This window comes from Strongylocentrotus purpuratus, unplaced genomic scaffold (assembly GCF_000002235.5).
Source record: "Strongylocentrotus purpuratus isolate Spur 01 unplaced genomic scaffold, Spur_5.0 spur5_scaffold_2, whole genome shotgun sequence".
Lineage (NCBI taxonomy): Eukaryota > Metazoa > Echinodermata > Echinoidea > Camarodonta > Strongylocentrotidae > Strongylocentrotus > Strongylocentrotus purpuratus.
The window spans coordinates 24,334,893-24,353,187 of record NW_022145605.1 but is presented as its reverse complement, the minus strand read 5'-3'; the positions used below and the strand labels follow the sequence as shown (position 1 = coordinate 24,353,187).

Genomic DNA, 18,295 nt, shown 5'->3' with positions numbered 1-18,295 from the left:
ATTTCTAATTTCCAAGATTTGGCTCGTTGGGTAATATGTCGTACATGACAAATATTCAATGGTGGGTGTTTTTTCTACATGAAATTTAACGGTGCACTGTTTCATGGGAAAAGTTATGTAGAATATTTCTGAATCGTAATTGTTTGTATATAATTGTTGTCCTCATGATGATCATTCATGTTACCTTAAAGCCAAACAATGTTTAAACCCTTGCCAGAATTTGTGTACAGTGGTATAGCAACGGATATTAATATAGTTTGATTTTATGTACAAAACAACTCATTAGACCTACTCTTGGGCAAGCCAAGCTCTTTTGTTCCATACGTTACCGACCAAATCAAGGATGTTAAGCTTGCTTTCAAATCTGACTATTGTATTAAGGTAAATAGCACTAGTTTTGAAGTGAAATGAAGCAATTCAATTTGATGTAAATGTGTGCAGAAATGCATAATACTCGGTATAAAGGTATACTAAAAATGGAATGACCAGATACATTGGAATTATTTCCCCTTTAAGACGATTTGGTAATTTAGGTCAAATTATTGACACACTTAATTGGTATACACCAAACATGCTATAACGTGCCATCGACAATCAATAAGATGTATAGTGCTAGAAGAAAAAGAAGAAGAAGAAAGAAGACTAAGAAGAAGAAAGAAGACTAAGAAGAAGAAGAAGAAGAAGAAGTAGAAGAAGAAGAAGAAGAAGAAGAAGAAGAAGAAGAAGAAGAAGAAGAAGAAGAAGAAGAAGAAGAAGAAGAAAACAAGTACATTCCACTTATAATGTGCAATGATTTTTAAAGTTGTTTGTTAGTCAACAACAGAGACACATATTTCGACTCTCGATGAACTGCAGTGCGTATATGCAGCCGTCTCGTGAAAAAAAGGGGAAAACTAAGCAAATAATTTAAAAGGGCAAATACAGAAAAGTCTAATAGATTGCGCTTGCGTGCTAGCCACAATTGATAGTAAAAAAAAATGTCTGAACCATAAATTGAGGGTCAATATTTGCTCACTTTTTTGTGTGAATTCGGGGGTATTTTTGAGAGGGTTAACAGTGTTAGGCACAGTGCTAGGCATGGGTCGCTCTAGTTGGAAAGGACCGATACTGGTATATTAAGCACAGTCTTCTATAATAATCTTTCAATTACAACCACATAATTAAATTCATGACTAAACAAAACCGCATAAAAGTTCACGAAACTATGTATTTCAATCTAAGTTGACAAATGCTATCAAAACAATTTTTTCCCTCCAACATTATCATGAAGGAGAAATTGCACGGGTATTAATCTTACATGATTGTTTAATGGAAAATATGAAACTAAAGTGAATACGTTTTTCATATCAAAAGGAAATTGATAGGACACGTCACAAGTTGCTATAAAAGTAATCCTCAATCTTAGGTAGTCTTATTATTTATCGTAAAGAGGAACAAGAAAAAGCGATCTTGAAAATTTTCGATTCCCTTATATCTCCCCCCCCCCCGAAATGTTCTCTCAATATATTACTCTTCTTCATCTTTTGGGGGAGGGGGTAGCAATTGCCCCCGATACACTCCTCTTCCCTTTATTCGATGTTCAAATGCAGGTATTTTGTTTTTGTAGCTGAGAACTGAGAAAATGGCGATATTAAGATGTTGGACTCTTTTTCCCTTTATCAAAATTCCCTCAGTTTGTTCTTTCTCATAAACGACAACAATAATAATAGTAATAATATTTAATTTTTATAAAGCGCTTAATACAAAATGTCTCTAAAGCGCTTTTACAAATATACTATTACCCCGGTCATTGGATTCAGTGCTTGCCCGCACACACTGTGTGCACAATCTCCATTCCCTGGGGAGCATTCCAGCCGGGCGTTACCATACGATGAACTCATACTCAAAAGACCAATAACACTGCAGCGTCGGTTGATTTTCATGCTGTGATAATAAAAGCGAACCTTTATAATTATAACGATTCCGCCTATATGTCGTGTAAATATACATTTTTGGCGATATAAGTAACAATTCAGTCAGACTAAAATATTTATTTCATGTGGATATACGTTGCTTTTCTTCGAGTGCTTATTTCTGTTTAAAATGTATAAAGCCTTTCATTAATGAACTTCATACAATGTGAATTTAAAAATCCAAATTTGAGGTGATTATTATTTTTGTGTATATATTGAATTATAATGACTGAAAATTATTTTTAAATGGTATCAAAATGTGATTATGATGATTGTATATGTAAATATATGTAGATATCATATTTATGAAACAGCGTGTTGACGTATTTGTTTTGTTATCCTTATTGTGTTCGTGCTATGTTTTGTTTATATGAGGAATGGCATCTAATATACCAGCTTTATAAGGGTAATGGGTTGTCATATGAGTTGGAATATTCATGAAGAGCGGTAACTTCAGCATACTTTTCTTTTGGAGAAAAATCAATGTTCGGCAAACTAAATTCGTCCCGTGACGACTTCTCTCATTTCCTTTGGTCAATAATGTTTCCAACGAATAAACACCTTATACATAGATTAAAGCAGCATTCATTGACTTCTACCTGGGCCCTATAACACAAAGCACAGTCATTGATTGTACGGTCAAGTGAGTGAACGTCATGGTCAGTTGCAAAATAGCAATCAACTTCTGACTTATCTATGTGTTACCGGGTCCTGGGGGGTGTTTCACAAAGATTCTTAGTCGAACTTGACTCTAAGTTGAACTTAAGTATTATGGAGAGCCATTTGTAGCCTTATAATGAAATATATTCAAAAGCAAAAATTCAAGTACTTTAGACTTTTCATAAATTCCACATCAAGAACATGATAATATAAAATATGAAGATTTGAATCAACATTTTATGCCTTTAAAATAACTTTTACAAAATATTTTCATAGATGCTAATGGCTTTCCATAATTTGTAAGTCCAACTTAGAAATAAGTTCAATTTAAGATCTTTGTGAAACATTCCCCTGGTTATTGAACTACGAATGCACTCTTGTCTATTTTATGTTTCTTTCGATTGCGATATATTGTTAGCGCAAATGTTTTGCTTCATGTTTTGTCAATAAACAAGGAGTTTTTGTGGATCTCCAATGCGGATACTAGCTTCTTCTTTCTCTTTTTTTGTTCTTGAGTTAAAGGATCAAATACAACTCCATTCAATGTCATTGTCATTCTTTCCATATCCGATTAAAATGACAATAATGAACATAGAATACAATGAAAACAAACTAAACATACTTCAACTAAAATAAAATATACAAAAGGATATATAATAGATAAGACAATTAACAAAAAATTATAACAATGCGGGGGGGGGTAAATAAAAAGCCAGAACAAAAGCAGACGGTACCTATCTTTATGTAACGTATGTAAATGTAGTGTAAATATGGACTGTTTTGTGGTCAATCCTTTAAAAACTTTGCTGAAATAAGAACAGCGACAAGATGTATCCATTGCCCAATTGCCTGTTCACCGGCCATCTAATAACTTCGCCCTATAAGATCTACATCCCCTGTTCTGCTTTTCTACAGTATGTTCAGTGAATGTTCTACTTTGATTTGATTACGAGTGATTTCCTACTTTGTCGCACTACATACATGACTGTAGCACTGTATAACATGTGATGGCAACATCTCTTATATCTCTTCTTTCTCTGCTGTAGTTCCTTCTCTCCCTCTACCTCGCTCTCTCTCCCTGTCTGTCTGTCTTTCTCCTTCTGCCTCTCTTTCTCTTTATCTCCCGCTGTTTCTCTCTTTATTTATGTCCCTCCGTCTGTCTCTCTCTCTCTCTCTTTGTAACCTCTAATGGATTCTTCCTATGTATCTCTCCATTGTTATTATTGTACGTGGACCCATTTTTCATCCCTCGGAGAAGACTTCAAGCTGTCGGTCCCCTGGTTGTTTACTAAAAAGCATACACATGCTGTCATAGCAGCCAGATAAAACAAACAAACAACCGCTGTCCCCATTAAAATCAAACATTTTTCGATACATGTATTCTAGAAAGTATGTTATTTATTTATTTGTCATGTGCAAGCGGATCAGTAGAACAGGAAATAAATACATATAATACATAATTATCAGTAAATGTAACAACCTCAATTTGAATGAAAAGAATGAAATATGCAAAGCTAAAAACACGTCAGTAGAATTTCATTACACAGGGAATGTACACCATAAATCATTTGACAGAAGAAAAAAAAATGAACAAAACAAAAGGAAAGGAAATCTAATTATGTATGTACATAGATTGATGAACATCTCAACATCTCCTAACCCGAACTCTTGTATATCGTACAGAAAATATATGTCCTCTATCATTTTGAAAGTCTTTTCTCCATGGTAACGCAACTTGTCGACTGCTCAGAGATACCTACAACAAAGATGGTATATTATTTACAGGTAGCAACTAATTGATAAATAAAGACAAAAAAACAACAGCAAATCATGTTAATTAACAAATATATATATTTCTATCCTTCAAACTGCCAAGGACAACTAAATAGCCACCACACCATTATCAGCGTACCCCTTATATATCAATTTTCATTTAGAGCTCTGCCTCTTGGACATCATTTATTTTCTTGAAATGTTCTGGGGTTTTCACTCTGGATCATGTCTCGTCCTCCACATGGTTTCCATTGGGTTCTTAAGATTCCATTGGAGAAAAATTGAAGTAAAATTTAATGCAAGCACTAGCCATTCAGTATTCATGTAAGATATAAAACGCACTCACTACTCATACTGGTAAACCAAATTATATGAAAATCTCTCAAAATTCAAGTGAATAAATGGCATGAATTATCCATGCTCGTGATCTCTGCCAAATTGGGAAAATGACCCTTTGAATGAACAAATGAGAGTTTTATCATAATTATATGGTATCTTTCAAATATAACTTTAGAGTTTAGATTAAATACTTCTGGTCTTTTTTTAACTTTTCTTTTTATATAAAAGAGAAATTCCTAGGCAAATTGAAAATTCAGCAAAACATTTATTTGTGAAGTCACATTTGGGATTAGAAAAAACTTGATATATATAGAGTTTTTATGTCAGCAACATTTTTTTAAACAGACCACAAAATGTTACATTATCATCAAAATATTTGCATTTATTGTGCAAACTACTGAGCATGGATTTGATATATGTAATTATATAAAGAATTCTCCATTATGAATTGCAAGTTCAATCTATAGTGACAAGCTCATTGGAGAAAAAACATAACTCGGCCCATTGAACTATTTTCGAAAAATCAACGCAAGGGCAATTTCAATACCCTATTGTATTGTACGTCCCATAGAAATCATGTTGGGATTTATTATGATTATGTAACACCTCGTTGTCATGTTCACACATTTCAATAGGTATTGCACAAGGGTGTTAAAGGTATTACAAAGTTTTGGGAAATTTTGAAAATGGGTGGATAGTGATTCTTTACAATTTTAATATATTTGGATGCCCCTGTGGATGTTTTTGAAACACCATAAATTGTAGCCCCTAAAACACTTCTACTTTCGAGAAAAATTGAAAATAAAGATTTACCGGTGCTTCCGGTAAATTTTGATGAATTTCAAATAGCTCCTACGGCCGTTCAATGGTAGCTGCGACCATGAAAATCTCACAGTATGTAGTTGTGGTATATAATTTCCGAACGAGAATAGCTAATCAGTCAATTTGAGTCAATACACATTGTTTTACAGCTGAACTAATATATTGACCTTGAGAGGGAGCTATTCAACATCAAGTGTTTATTATTTACAATTTCATAACTTTAGAGTCGATTTCGACCGCGACAACGATCACTGAATATTGTAGGATCGTATATGCTTCCAATATGTTCATTTGAACTAGATTCATGACCCCATACCAACACTTTGCATTACCTTTAAAATTGCCTTAGGTTGATTTTTCAAAAGTAGTTGCAATTACGGTACTCACGTTATTGCTATAACGATGAACATATTTGGCAAATTGCAATGTTACTAAGAAGGGAGCGTATTCCAACTAAATGTATGTCATATACTAAATGTATACCAATCAAACATTACATGATACAGACATGTAGAAAGTGGGTTCACAGTTCATTTTTTTATCCCAATTCAGAAAGATTGAGCCCTAGCTTAATTCATAGAGATTAGAGAAGTTAATTTATTGATGAAGATAATGTTGAAATGAGAATGCTCTAATTTGTACAAAATTGTGTGTCAAATTCATGTGTAAATCCCAAAATAACCAAATACCTATTTGGGCAATTACACTAAGGCTGCGTTCATGCTTAAATTGTGAAGGCAGAATGAGCGATCTGAAACGCTCATCGTAAACGCTCATCGTGATCGCAGTTCCACGATGTAGTGTTCATGCTTACTTCTCTGGCTCCCCAGGCAATTCTCCGTGTGTGGCCTTAATTGGTCTTCCAGCTGGATTCGCAAACCTTCACTGTGCATGCTACGTAGACCCACTAGAGGTCAGTGCGTTGACCCCATTTAAACGCGTTTACAAATTGTAAACGCATCTTTTTGTGAGTTTATGATCGGCGATCGTGATCGCCGTTTTTCGGTGATTCTACAAAAGTGAGCTAAGACGCAACCGTGTTTTAAACTAAACGCGTAACAGATGCCTGATTCTGGCCGTCAAAATCAAGCATGAACGCGCCCTTAGTCGACCGTTTAAGAGACATGTATAAGTTAGGAAATCGGATAGCAAAGCTAAACAAAATTGAACACCGATGGACTAACTGTAAATCAAGGTGCAATTATAATTATTATTATTATGATGTCTGAAAGTTCACACACATTCTTTTATACACAGAAGGAATTACAGTTACATGGCAATGAAGATTTTTAACTTTGTGCAATGAGTAAATATGACACAACAGAAGGGCTATTATTTCATAACATCCAATGCAATTCTAATATATCCCACACATGCATTATATCGACTCTCTTTGAAAATAAACATTGTTTTTCCTATTTTCACAGAAATCTATCAAACCCGTAACAAAGCAATACACACTCAAAGCAAAATACAAACAAAATATATCATTTTTAAACAGAAAATAAATTAGGAGCTATACTTTCATATTTCTTAAAACACTGGACAATATTCCTTCTCATAGCCATCAAATTAGGTCAGGCTTTTGAACAGGTCAGAATTGTTGCTACATTTTTCCGAAAGAAAAATTGAGAAATGTTTACTCTATAAATCTGTAAATAAAACTCTGAAAACAAGACAAGATCTACATTATTTTTTTGTAGATTAATATTGGTTCAGGTTAAAATAAACCAGAATCATGAAATATAGGCTTGCTTGTGTTTTGTACAAATCAGCGATTTTGATAACATGTGCACGGTAGGATGCTTTTGTTGATTGAAACCCTGCTGATTGGTAAAGTGTATGGTGCAGACGTCACATGTTGCTCCTCATGGTTAGATCGATGCTCATCTCTCTGAGTAGCATTTTTCTACTGCTCAGGATTACTTATCTTGCTTTCCATCGTGTAATACACACGATGTTGTCAAGGACGGCTACGACCACAGCATTCAATACACAAGTTTGGGCAAACTTGGTTCATGTTAGCTTGTTTGCGAGAAAACGTAAGAATGTGCACTAGCTAGAATCCAACAGAAAACCAGTTGGCCAATCTCTGGTTACAACAAGGCAGTAACTCATATGTGGGTGATATGTCCTCTATGTTTCTTGAATGTGATAACTTCTGCAGCCTCTATATAACAACCAGCAAGACTCTGAACCCAAACTTTGTGTCGTCAAATCCAGTGACACCCGTTGCAACTATCACGTCTGAGTTTGCAGGGTTAGGGTGGCTGCTAGTCCTTGCTCGATTGTGATGGCTTGCGCAACCTCATGGCATACGGAGACTGGCGGGATGCTGACGAGGCGGCTCCTTGTTGCAGGACTTCCACTCTGCTTTGTGGTGTCTGGGGATCCTCCGATGCCTGTTGCTGCTGCTGCTGTTGTTGTTGTGGCTGAGCTTGCAGAGTTGTAGTTGCTGGTGTCTGTTGTTGCTGCTGTCGCTGCTGCTGCTGTTGTTGTTGTTGTGGGGATGGCTTAGACGTTGGTTGTGCAATGGAGATAGAGACAGGTGTTGTCGTCGTAGCAGGAGTTGTCACCACGCGAACCTGAGAAAGAGAAAGAACAGTCGTTGATTACTTGATGGCCACAACAATAGAAGAACAAAGAACAAGAACACAAGAGTACTTTCGAAAACAAGTGTGTAACATATAAATGATTTACACGATTCATGAATTTTTCATTTTTCTCATTTACTCAATCATGGATGGAAGCAATCAATATTATCAAACAGGCCAACACTAGTTAAAACAATCCACAAGCATTTGAACATCGGTTCGTTCACAGCAAAAGCAGTGTCCCAAGTCTGGTGCCAGACAACGTACAAGACATCTGTCTGAGGATATAGACCAGGAGTTTGATTTCTGAGGCTGTAAGCACCATGCACACTATTGATAAGCAGAACAGGCGACTCTAGTCTGAAAGCCTCAAACTAATATTTGCTGTAAATGTTTGAATGTTTTTAAAAACTTCTTTTATGGAGCCTGTAAAAATGACACTCAACTTACACCAAAAAGATTCCAAAGTCAACTGTTAACATGTCCACATCATATTCTTAATGCATACCCTTAGATATGTGGTTTGGACTCCATGCTTGCGTATACATGCATGAACAAGACATTCCCTATTGATCAATCTAACAAGTTTGGTAGTCATTCAGTCGGTCACCTTTATGGGCTCACCTGCTGTGTAGCTGGTGTGGTCTGTTGAGCGGCTCCTTTAGTCTGACCCGCTGACGAACTCTCCTCCTGGACAACCACAGTCTGGGAGACCACCGTGTGAGCAGGAGACGATTGGCTTTGAGCCTGGGCCTGGGCTTGTGCTTGGGCTTTTGCTTGGGCCTGGGCTTGAGCAAGCTGCTGTGCCTGGACTAGTCTTGCCAGCTGAGGGGTCCTGTTTGGTGTGCTCTGCTGCTGGACCTGTGTCCTAGGAGTGACCACAGAGGTGACCAGTTGAGTGACCAGCTGCTGGGGTTGTTTCTGAGCTTGAGTCACGGAGGCCTGCGAGACAGTCACCTTCCCAGCTGATGATAGGACTGCACCTGGGGATTACAAGACAAATTGCAAGTTAGGTTTATACGTAAATACAGTGGAACCTCGTTATAACAAGGTCCTTGGGACTATGGAAACAAGTACCTCGTTATATCAGAACTCTCCACTGTACTTCTTCATCTGGTTTGAAATGCCAAGCTATCTCAAAGAAAACGATACAACTTATTTCTTGATATTGCATCAATTTAGTGAAATTATAGATCACGACCCTGGACAGTAATGGATTGCCACTTCATAAATCATAAAAGACTTTGAACATAAATTAACATAATATACTTTCAACAAAATTGAAAGAAAAGATATGGCAACATCCAAATGGACAATTCAAAGTGTTCCAGTGATCACCTCTTACTTCGACTATTGTCGCCACGTAACGGCTCCCCTAAAAAGTGTGGATAACAGGCCCATTACACTTTCATCTTCAGTGACTACTACAGCCCAGCTTAAATAGCTTTCAAATAATTGCCCATTCAACCTAGCCATTATATCCAATTCCGACTTCGAAATGAGTTAATTAGTATTCTTTTCCCCATCACTTCAATTACTTCTATGCTTGTTTCTCGATTCGAATTACCATTCTCAATACATTTGTGAAGTCTTATACTGAACCTGAACAGCATGGATGTATCATGTAGAGATCCTATAGGACATAGCTGGTGGATTATTACAGAATTAACATCAGTTTGTTCACTTTGAAAGCAGTGTCCCAAGTCTGGTGCCAGACAACGTATAAGACATTTGTCTGAGGATATAGACCTGGGCCCTGTCTTACAAAGAGTTGAAATTGATTCGAATCAATATCAAGTCCCTAAATCAATCACAAGTTTGCAGTCTCCCATCTCTTATGTACATAGTTGTGATTGATATCAATCACAAATAAGTTGCGATTGATATCAACTCTTTGTAATACAGGGCCCAGGAGTTTGATTTCTGAGGCTGTAAGCACCATGCACACTATTGATAAGCAGAACAGGCGACTCTAGTCTGAAAGCCTCAAACTAAATTTTGTCTTTCGACTTTCGTCTTTAGCAACTTCTACAGCCGAGCTTAAATAGTTTTCAAATAAGTGCCCATTCAACCTAGCCATTATATCCAATTCTGACTTGGATTAGAGTTCATTCATATTCTTTTCCCACTACTTCACTTCACTCTTATCTGGGACACATGTATGTTTTGCTTGCCTGGTGGTATGATGGTGACCGGTTTCCCCTGCTGCTGTATCGACAGTGTCTGAGGCACTTGCCTACCTGGTGGAATGATGGTCACAGGCTTGCCTTGCTGTTGTATGGACAGCGTCTGAGGGACTCTCTTGACCTGCTGCTGTAGTTGCTGTCTTACCGTTGGCATGGGTTGACCCTGTAGCTGACTGGTCGGTATCCTCTGTACCTGAACGGTACCGGTCTGCTGCTGACCTCTAGGTGCTGTCACCTGCTGGACACGAACCTGCTGCCCTCCGATCGTTCCAACCTGAACAATCAAATATTGATCATGGGAGGTGTTAACATCCATTAAAAAACACAGATAGTCTCCTTTCTATCATCATATTGTTGCATCTAACGAGGAATTCTATTACATGATAATAAACAATAACTTTCAGATGGGGGATGAATTGTCAGGACAGTATTATAGGTTTATATCCCTTCTGATTTGTTTTTGTTGAGCCCCGCATGATTCCACTGGGCTTCTTTAAACTTTTTCTGATGGCAGGTACTAGCAATTGCTTGTATGCTTGTTTCTCAATTCGAATTACCATTCTCAATAAAGTTGTTTATGTCTTATAATAAAGCTGAACGGCATGGATGTATCATGTAGAGACCCAAAGGACATAGCTGGTTGATTATTACAGAATGAACATCAGTTTTTTTTCCCAGTAAAGACAGTGTTCCAAGTCTGGTGCCAGACAACGTATAAGACATCTGTCTGAGGATATAGACCAGGAGTTTGATTTCTGAGGCTGTAAGCACCATGCACACTATTGATAAGCAGAACAGGCGACTCTAGTCTGAAAGCCTCAAACTGATTTTGCTAGAAATTTTCAACAGCATAGACATATCATCCAATGAGCCAAAAGGCCATAGCTAGTCACGAGCTAGTTGATTATGACCTAGTTGATCAGAGGTAGTCACTGCAGCTGAAGTTGCTTTTGAGTGATCAGTGATGTCACAGAGCTCCAAATAATGTCCTCCCATAGAGATTGTATGAGAGAGAGCCAATACACCAGACATGGGTGCCATTTTAACTTACAGGTAAACAAACCACCGACCTCTAGAGGTCCGTGGTTTACGCGTAAATTAAGACAGCGCCCATGCAAATATGATGGGAGCGCACAACTCAGGCAGTGACTTAACAATACATGCGCATCTGAAAACATTGATGACACAGTGTCTGCGTTGTGTGCTCACATCATATTTGCATGGGCGCTATCTTAATTTACGCATAAACCACTGACCTCTGGAGGTCAATGGTTTGTTTACCCGTAAATTAAAATGGCCTCCATAACCGTAAACTGGTGTATTACAGGGAGCTCCATGATCTAACCTATGACCTTATTCCCATGCATGTTTATGCATGTATCACAACTCTGTTTTTCCCTTTGTCTCTGTACGCTATGCTTAAGCCCAAGTTTGACCTCTCAGAGCATAAACTGACCTGTTGTAGACTGGCTACTTGTTGAACCAAGGTTTGCTGAGCAGTCTGAGTGCCACCACGCTGGACGGTAGCTTGACCCGATGACACCCTGACCTGTTGACCCGAGGTCACAACTTGAGGCTGACCTTGAACCTGAGCAAGGATCTGAAAATAAACAAACAATCACACTTTTGATTCTCCCTACTGCATGTAGCTTAAAACAAGCCAACGGAAGTGGCGCTCTATTTTTATTAGCAAATTTGCAGGGATTTTACAGTCGCATTGACTTCTGGTCAACACTTTAACATTTGCATTGCTTTCTTCTCATAAAAATATTTAGCATTGGAGCTGTGTCTTAAATTAGTATCTAATCTAGAACAAACTTCGGTCGACAGCAAATAATAATTACTTTTTTTTACAAAAGTCAGGTTCTAAAAAGGGCTGAAATAAATTCTTTGTCTTACCAGCTTCTGTTGCTTCATCTGCAGTATCTGCTGCAGGTTGACCTTTGATAGCTGTGTGGTCGTGGTCCCTGATCCACCAGCCGTGGGGATAGCCAGAGCCTTCATGCCTCCAGCTACAGACACCACCTGACCCTTGGCTCCTGCCTGTCCTAGGGTAGTGACCCCGGTGACCGTTACCCCACTGACAGTGATGCCTTTGAGCTGGGTGACCGAGGTGACAGGGATGGTGGAGATGCCTTTGATCTTCTGGGCTTGGAGCTGCTGCGCTTGGTGGTGCTTCAGGAGGGCGGCGATCTCGGCCTGGGAGGTGTTGAGGGTGGGTCCCTTGCGCTGAGCAAGCTGTAGGAGAAATGTGAGGACCAAAGTTAATCAGTTAATACATTAATCTATTAATCTCTGAACAATTAAATGACAGCATCAAAATGTAATACCAAGTACTTAAAAAGATTTATCTGACTGGTAAGTTTTACTTTCGCAACAGTTTTACAGACACCTGAGAGCTATTTTAGAAGTACAATGAAATAAATAGGTACAAGAAGAAGCTGATAAGGATATTTGACTTACAAAGGATATGCAAAACAAAACATAATTTTAAATCAAGCTAATGTATGGCGATTTTTGCATGAAATTTGTTGCACTTTCTTCTTACATTGTCACTTATTTTCAAACATTTCTGTCTTAAGTATCATTATTCTTACGCATACAGATACCCATGCAAAAACAGAAGAAGAAAAAGAAAGAGTGACAGAAACCGAGAGAGATAAAAAAAAAAAGTGAAAGGGGGAAGTGGAGAAAGAAAAACATGGCAGTAAAGGAAAGAACATTATGATGATGATGACGATGATCCACAGCACTTGTATGGCGCCATTTATCTGTTTCAAACATTCAAAGGCGCCCACTCCTCAAATAGTCATGTACTACAGATTTGCTTGAAAAGATCAGAGACAGAGCAAGAAGAAAGAGAGCATACACACCTGTTGTCTTTGTGCCTGTGTTAGCTGGACATGAGTAACCCCTGTAATGGCTTGTGTAGTGATCCCAGTAGCCTTCTGGATGGTGGTGAGCTGTCCAGAGGTAGCTTGGGCTTGGGCCTGAGCTTGGGCTTGGACTGCTTGGGCCTGTGCTTGGGCTTGCTGGAGCTTCCTCAATTCAGCCTAGTGAGAGAAGGACACATGAAGTAGGCATTAAAGACTATGGCACTGGCACTATCATCGGCGAGTCCAATGTATTTTGTGCACATGCACACTATTGATAAGCAGAACAGGCGACTCTAGTCTGAAAGCCTCAAATCAACATTTGCCAGAAATGTTCAAATGTAAATGAAGTAAGCAAGTGAATGGTAATCATTCAATCAGGTGTCAATCTAAGTTTTTGAAAATTCTAACTTTTATCACACAAACTAATGACTAATACGTAATGATACAAATTTTGCCGAGAAACCGCCTACTAATTGATATATTTGGTAAAATATTATATGTATTTGGACCTGATAGATATGACGCACGTGTCGCGTAGTCCCTTATATATCTTTCTTTGTACAGTGCTTGTAACTTTACCAAGACTGGGCCAAATTTCTTATTTTGATGATTCCAGAACCTTGCAGTACACACCAATACTTATATGCTAGATGATAGATGATCGACCTTTTCTGATTGATTCCACGTTTCTTTCACAATGCAATCGCATGACCATAACTGGTCTTTATCTTTAAGAGCAAGCTACAAACACATTTTACGTCATTAAGAAGTTCACGAGACAACAAGCGTTAAATCCCTGTGGTACGTACCTTGAGTTGATTAGTGGCAGCTTGTTGCTGGGTGGTCTGGGTAACGGTTCCAGATGTTGCCTGCCCGCTGCTACTACTCTGAGCCTGCTGGACCTGTTGCTGCAACTGTTGTAGCTGTTGTTGCTTGATCTTCATGAGAGCTAGCTGACTGAACTGGCCCAGGTTCTTCATGCTCAGCTGGGTACCACCTGACATAGGGCAGTCAAAATGGATGTGTCAATACAAAGCTAACATCTTAATTTGTTATAATGATGATGGAATACTAAGACCTAATGTCGAGCCAGATTGAGTCTTTCCTAAGTTTGCCAACACTGGATCATGTATCAAATACACCCCTTCACTTTTTAAGCTCTGGATTGTGAATTTCAAAGATATTAAATGCAGACAAATGAGGACTAAATAATTTACTAGTCTTGGCATTGCCCTTTCTGTGCCATCAAGTTTACAAAAATGTATTACAAATGAAATTTTGGTGGAAAAGTCAGTTGTCAACGAACTACACAGGCCATAATCCAGTTAGATGACAACTGGGCTGAGTCAGGTCTCATCAATACGAGCCCTGGTTCCCATAGGCAACCAATATTCATACCTTGCAATGAGACCGTCGGTGTGACCCTTGTCTGTTGACCCGTCGTCACGATAGAAGAGACCGAAGAGACAACGATCTGAGGAGACGATGTGCCGAGGGTCCTGACCTGGGAGGTCACATTGGGTAAGGTCAGCTGGGGTACAGAGGTACGTATGCCCTGGGATCGTACTACCTGAGCAGCTAGGGTACCAGATACCTGATCGGAGACAATTAAATGATGATAAATAACTTACATCACTATTTATATAGACTACAGCTCAGTTACACATCAGCCAAAAGTCTTTCTTCACGTTATTCTGCTAGCTCTTTAACAAAAGAGTCAGCATTTCTGAAATAACTACAATAAAATCAAACAGAAGCGGTCATTTTTTTTCTCCGTTTTTGTCTTCAAATTAGTATTTTAATGGGCCATCATGATTATCCCTCTCAATGAACATCCATGAAAGCTGAATATTTTTAGAATTACGGCCGCTGTGATATATGGTATTAGTCAGCTCCCAAAGCCATCTTTTCTGCAGCTTTTATTCTGGACAGCTTTTCATCAATTTAGCCGATTCCTTCAGGCCTGTAGAGTTCTATAAAACATGAAGATTTGTGTCTCCTTGGAACAATGTTCAACCCCCTGATATTAACAGTAGAGATATTGATAGGGTGTTTTAATACTCACCCTTATGGGCTGTGTGACTGTTGTACCAAGGGCCGTCCTGCTTATTGTTCCAGACTGCTGTTAAAAAGATAAAGACATCAAAAACTCTGTTTAAATACACAAGTATTGCATTCATCTTTAAACAAATTAATTTTGTAACAGAAAAAGAATTAAAGCATTAGAGAAAAAAAAAAGTAAAGACTTTCACCAAAAAAGTAAATTTAGGATGTTTGTAAATGAATTTATAAGGTCAGGGTATTCTTTAGGTAGTGCAAATGGAATGGACAAGGATAGAAAAGACATGCTCATATTAAACACATGGAGTTGCATTGTAGGAGAAACTTCAACTTAAATCAATTCCAACATGTTTATCATGCAGAAGATGGGCAGTTGCAATGATCATGTTGTACTAACAGACCTTACATTACACTGAATATGTTATTTGTACTGGGCAGTCTAGTAGATCAATATGTAGGAATAAATAAATCTTTCAGCAAAGTAACATCTAATTTAGGTCTGTTGATTCCTGTTCGGTCTGAGGATACAGTTAACAACTAAATTTGTTTATACCCTTACCAAATCTTTTAATTTTTAAGTATGTTAGAATTTATTTGTCCTAATTTATGTTTCTTGAGAAAGCAATATATTAAAGCTTACATCTGAAAGTATTAAATAAAGGCCCTAATTCAACCAGTCCACCTTTCATTCTCGAGTTACGAAAAACACAAAAACCATAAAAATTAACTAGGGGTATGAAGAATTTAATCGATAACTGTATATTTTTCATTTGTCACCTATTGCAGGTATCTGCATTCACGGCTACTACTGTAGAATCAGAAACTTCCACGACCTGAAACATTTGCGAATCTGAACCTCTCAAACAATTCACTAACATTTCATGCACTCAACAGTTTCTGGCTTATACATAACTACCATAGCCCCGTGGATTTCCTACAGGCATTCTTACCAAAACGGTGGCGCCAGCAGCTGTGCCCACTGGCTGGGCAGTCACCTGTGTTGCTGTGCCTTGTTGCTGTGCCTGCTGCTGCTTAGTGGCAGCCAAGAGACGCTGTTGCTGCTGCTGTTCTTGTTGCTGCTATATAACGAGAGAAAGGAATATATATATATATATATATATATATATATATATATATATATATATATATATATATTACTCATTGCCTTTATATATATATATATATATATATATAAAGGCAATGAGTAATGATCACTGAAGCAAGTTAGTCATCTTGACCTACCCATGATTTTTATATACAGTGAAACCAGTTTATAAAGACCACCCAAGGGAGACAAGAAGAGTGGTCTTTGTAGACAGGTGGTTTATGTAGACATGTTCCTTTAGTACATGTTTCAATGAGAAACCATTTTCAAGGGGAAACAAAAAATGTGGTCTTTGTAGACAGGTTCATTTAGTACATGTTTCAATGAAAAACTCCCATTTTCAGGGGAAACAAAAAATGTGGTCTGTGTAGACAGGTGGTCACTAAAGCAGGTTTGACTGTATCAAAGTGACAAAAGGTTTCAACAGACATTGAAACATTCAATGATTTCAATTCATAAAGGAGTGATATACTAGGACCCTTGTTGTCTACTCTATTTCATACCAAAACATATCCTAGATTAAATCAATAGAGATGCCTGAAAGGCTAAATAGCACTTTGGAGGCTTCAGAGAATTACCGAACGAACATCAGTTTGTTTAAAGTAAAAGCAGTGTCCCAAGTCTGGTGCCAGACAACGTATAAGACATTTGTCTGAGGATATAGACCAGGAGTTTGATTTCTGAGGCTGTAAGCACCATGCACACTATTGATAAGCAGAACAGGCGACTCTAGTCTGAAAGCCTCAGATGTACATATGTATTGAAAAGATGTCTTACCTTTTTCTCTCTCGCAAGCTTTTGCTGAGCCTGTAGAGCTGCAAGCTGTAGAAAAGAAGAGAAAGAGAAAATGCATCTATAGGAAAACTAAACATTCCAGGCAAAAAACAACCTTTTACAATGCATGAGAAAGAATCAATTAGTTCTATGGTGAGAGCTCCATTGGAAATTTAAACAATCAACAACACATTTTCAGCCTAAACATGTATATCAGAGAGAATTAACATCGTATGAATGCTACTTCACACTCGGGACATCCAAATATCAGATTACATGCACTGCAGTGTTTTTAAAAAACTGCTATACAAGTTGTTTTAAGATTTGCTCTTACAGATGTGAGATTTGCTCACAGCCTTGAACACATTAAACAAACCTATTTCTGAGATTGCCTAAACCAAACTTCTCTATACTACTGTATATTCTCTTCTACATCAGACACACACTACATCTCTTTCACACAAGACTTCATGACGCATGATACAAGGAGACTTGCATACCTTCTTCTCTCTGGCTATCCTCTCCGCTCTCTTCAGGGCTACTTCACTAGGCACCATGGGCTTGTCATAGTTGATCCCAGACTCGGCCAGTATTGCACTGTGCTTAGGATTCTTCAGCAGTGGGTTGTTTAGTCTGGAAAATAATATCCATATACAACAAATTATATTGCTACTATGGTCATAAACGATACAAAAATAATACATTTTTTTGATGTTACAGGTTCAATAAGCTGCATGCTTGCAAAAATAATATCTGTGATTTATACAGCTCTATTCCATTTACAAGTGTCCCAAGTCTGGTGCCAGACAACGTATAAGACATCTGTCTGAGGATGTAGACCCGGAGTTTGATTTCTGAGGCTGTAAGCACCATGCACACTATTGATAAGCAGAACAGGCGACTCTAGTCTGAAAGCCTCAAATAAATATTTGTTGGTTCAATATGTCGCATGCTTCCAAAAATAATGTCTGTGATTTATACAGCTCTTCTCTAATTTAAAAGAAATTTATGGAAATGAGAAACTTATCAAAACTTTATTAAACATCGTTCACAAGATATTATCAAAACACTTTATTATTACTCTGGTCACAGGACTCAAACATCATTCAGCACAATGCTATGCCTAAGGGAAAACCAGTGAAAAATTAATGTC

At 37.9% G+C, this 18,295-nt stretch overlaps 1 protein-coding gene across 8 annotated transcripts in view; it reads right to left on the bottom strand.

Annotated features, from left to right (window-relative positions):
* Positions 1 to 6,736: 6,736 nt before the first annotated feature.
* LOC764716 (helicase domino) overlaps positions 6,737 to 18,295 on the bottom strand; it is a 68,370-nt gene continuing 56,811 nt past the window's right edge. For 4 of the 8 annotated variants that reach the window (XM_030992038.1, XM_030992042.1, XM_030992044.1 and 1 more), the window contains 12 exons: positions 17,643 to 17,775; positions 17,146 to 17,190; positions 16,214 to 16,342; positions 15,268 to 15,324; positions 14,601 to 14,796; positions 14,012 to 14,199; positions 13,200 to 13,379; positions 12,226 to 12,564; positions 11,783 to 11,926; positions 10,315 to 10,600; positions 8,765 to 9,123; positions 6,737 to 8,131 (listed from right to left, as the gene is read on the bottom strand). In XM_030992038.1, coding sequence (XP_030847898.1) covers positions 7,820 to 8,131; positions 8,765 to 9,123; positions 10,315 to 10,600; positions 11,783 to 11,926; positions 12,226 to 12,564; positions 13,200 to 13,379; positions 14,012 to 14,199; positions 14,601 to 14,796; positions 15,268 to 15,324; positions 16,214 to 16,342; positions 17,146 to 17,190; positions 17,643 to 17,775 — 2,368 coding nt within the window. In that variant the 3' untranslated portion in view covers positions 6,737 to 7,819. Of the gene's footprint in view, positions 8,132 to 8,750; positions 9,124 to 10,314; positions 10,601 to 11,782; positions 11,927 to 12,225; positions 12,565 to 13,199; positions 13,380 to 14,011; positions 14,200 to 14,600; positions 14,797 to 15,267; positions 15,325 to 16,213; positions 16,343 to 17,145; positions 17,191 to 17,642; positions 17,776 to 18,295 lie in introns of all 8 variants that reach the window. The other 4 variants (XM_030992043.1, XM_030992039.1, XM_030992040.1 and 1 more) reach the window with 4 other exon arrangements.